The sequence below is a fragment of the Rhopalosiphum padi genome, chromosome 1 (assembly GCF_020882245.1).
Source record: "Rhopalosiphum padi isolate XX-2018 chromosome 1, ASM2088224v1, whole genome shotgun sequence".
Classification (NCBI taxonomy): domain Eukaryota; kingdom Metazoa; phylum Arthropoda; class Insecta; order Hemiptera; family Aphididae; genus Rhopalosiphum; species Rhopalosiphum padi.
In genome coordinates, this window is record NC_083597.1 from 53,026,628 (window position 1) to 53,029,936 (window position 3,309).

Genomic DNA, 3,309 nt, shown 5'->3' on the forward strand with positions numbered 1-3,309 from the left:
AAATATTGTACTTTGTATTACATACCTTTTTCAATAATTATCTAGTCTTTTATATTTTGTCAAACCTCCGAGATTCTGAGGACCTTTGAAAGTATAATTTTTTTGTGTTAATTGTTAGGTAGGTAGGTACTTACGTAAATTCGTAAATTTATAACTGAATAATTTAAATGAATAAAAATTATATATTTTTTTAATTTTCTAATTTTGAATGGACAATTTATAAAATGTAAAATATTTAATTGCTCGTAATAAATAATATATTTTTTTTTATTTCCCACAAAATTTGTTGAACAGAAGTTTTTACCCAAGTACTTTGAGTTTGACATGCCTGATCTAGTTTAATATTAAATCTTTTTTTTTTTTTTTTTCGTTCCATCGATCAACATATAATCGTACCACAAAAAAGTATACAAGTTCAAACACACTAATTATGCTTGCGCCAAGAAATAATCCTAAGGATCCACCAATATTTCCTAAAACAAAAAAATTACTTAAGTTATATTTATTAAATCTAAAATACATTTCAATAATTGTCTTAATATATATCATATCATATTAACATTAAAAATATTCCAACTATATGTATTAAGTTTTCTAGAAAATTAATTAATGCAGAATACTATCTGCGTTTATAGTTTGAAAGGATTAAATTAAAGATGACATTTAAGATTTTTATTAGAAGTATAAAATAACTGAAGTAAGATATTTAATTTAAAAAAAAATAAAGAACTGATATTAGAAGATGACACGCCCTTCTGAATTGTCTCCGTCTTACAGACGTACATTATACACATTTTTGTTCAATATTCTGTATGTTTAAATATTAGAGTGAAAAATTACCTATTGCCGAAGTTAAATATAAGAATATTATCTGTTTCCTCTCGTCGATTTTTAATTTTTTAGTGAGTTATGACAGGGCCTAAAACACCGTGTCCCCTGAATGGCAAATATGTGTCCCAAGTTGTATAACGTATTTTTAGTTTTGATTGCAGAAATAAGTATAATAACAAACATTTAGGAATTTTTACACAATTTTAAATATTTTAAACTTATACTTGTATTTATTCTATGTATTTTTAGTACCAGTATCATATAAATAATATTAATGTGTAAGGCAAGTGGTAAATAAAATAGGGAGATTTTGGGAGTTACAACCTCCACAAACTTTTTTTGCTATAAAAATCTGTCAAAGTCCAAAGGTAACAGTTAAATTAATAAGTGTGTCCCTCGAAATTAAATGTATTTTAGGCCCTACGTTATGAGAATGTAAAATAATGAATATTTAATTACAAAATATTATTTAACTTTTATAATAAGTCACTTAACTATAATATTTAAGCTTAACATACAAAATTAGTGCTACACTACTACTGAATGAAAATGTTTCATGTTGTACGTTTAGGACAACACACGCGGGTGTGGCGTCCTCTTAAGCGAAAAAAGGAATATAGGCGTATCAAGGTTAAATGTTTCTATTGTATATACACGTCTTATATTATCATATAATAAAAAGAATAAACAGTTAATATAATAGTATAATGTGTTACAGACAGCAACAGTGTCTATATACTTACCTAATAATTCATTTTCTGATATCAAAGCAGTTCTTTGTACACTACACCAATTTCTCTTATAGTACATAACTATAATCGATTTATATACATTTCTGTGTAAATAAATAAAAGAAATATAAAAATTAAAAATATAGTTATGTTTAAAAAGCACAAAATTAATTAAATATTTCAACCGTTTTTGGGGGTTTTTAACGTTCTTTGTCAAATTCCTATGCGTGTATACAACGTTATGTTTAAATCTTATGTCTGTGCAGACATCTAAACAATTACAATAATTTGTAGTATTTATAGTAAATAGGTGTTTGTCAAAAATTGAATAACCTAGAATAGAATATAATGTTGCATTAATTATTAAATTTTGTATTGTTATAATGTATGTAATTTACCATTATTTGAATACTGTCGCATACATCTGTAATTTTCAGAACCACATATTGGAGTGTTTATATCTCCTTTAAATATATAAAATTATTTTTATTAATGAGTTGATCGTAATAAATAATTTTTTATAAGTTTTTTTCCTACAGTTTCTTAGAAAGAAAAATTGGAGGAGTAGGGGTCACAGACTCACAGCATTAATATTAAATCATCTCTTCAAAAAATATGATATAGTGTTGGTTTAAACACTGACATAAACGTTTTCTTTTGAATAATACAAGTAAAACAATAACTAACATTTAAATTTTAAACCAATAAATATAACGATATTATACTATACTGTTATCAAGACCGTACCTACGGAAGGGGGAGGGGGGGTCAATCCCCACCGAAATTTTCTCGCAATACGCAAATTTAAAAATTATTTTATCATTATTTTACATACCACTTACTAAAATGTATATAACCCCCTCCAAAAAAATTTTCTGGGTACGAATCTGACTTTGTTACATATGTTACATATATATAATATACACTAAGAATATGCTCACTTGGGTGGTAATAAGCCACACAACCACACATCTTTAACGAATTATTGGCTCTACACTCAATATCACAGTTATGAACTGTATATATTCTGAAAAACTTTAAAGTCCTCTCATGCTGATAGTAACAGTGACGAATATCTGGTTTCCAACTAGAAATACTTTCAGATGTTGTTATCAAAGTAAATGTTGTTGTAATATAAGCTATATTGTTGACAGCAATATAAGCAGTAGGTTGAATATTAGCAGGTATATCAGTTGGACTGTGTAAAAATAACTAGAATACATTAAAGTAAATAAGCATTTTATTAGTTACAAGCTTTCAAAGTTGTAAATTTTTTATGTGAAAAAAAATTGTAAATAGTTAGATATTATTACTATATTAAAAAAAATATATTTATATTTACCGTCATTCCTTTATCAGTTTTAGGACAGTGTTTTCCAGTTTCTTCTTTTTGTAAATCGAATCTTATTATAATAGAATCTTCGACAGTATCACCTGTAACTTTCCATGGTAAATTAAATGGCTTTGCGTTTTTATTAAAACCAATTTCTGGATTCCATGCAGTTCCTTTTGAATTTGTTATAATATCTGCTTTAGTATGATTCAAATTAGATAACCTATACATTATACACATGATATAAATATTATGATATATAATACAAAATATGAAGCACCTATATGGTGCATGAATTGATCAAGGTTCTTAATTCTGTTGTTTTATGAAATAGGCACCTATAGACTATAATTATTCAATAACAACTTACACTTGATTATAATCATTATTTAATAGTTGATTAAAAGGAATCAT

The 3,309-nt window shown here is 25.8% G+C and overlaps 1 protein-coding gene across 1 annotated transcript; it reads right to left on the reverse strand.

Annotated features, from left to right (window-relative positions):
- Window positions 1-333: 333 nt before the first annotated feature.
- LOC132926184 (pickpocket protein 28-like) lies at window positions 334-3,309 on the reverse strand. Its single transcript, XM_060990524.1, has 7 exons — window positions 3,266-3,309; window positions 2,905-3,118; window positions 2,504-2,774; window positions 1,961-2,026; window positions 1,748-1,895; window positions 1,575-1,666; window positions 334-473 (listed from the first exon to the last, which is right to left on the reverse strand). The coding sequence occupies exons 1-7, from the start codon at window positions 3,307-3,309 to the stop codon at window positions 334-336; spliced, it is 975 nt and encodes a 324-aa protein (XP_060846507.1).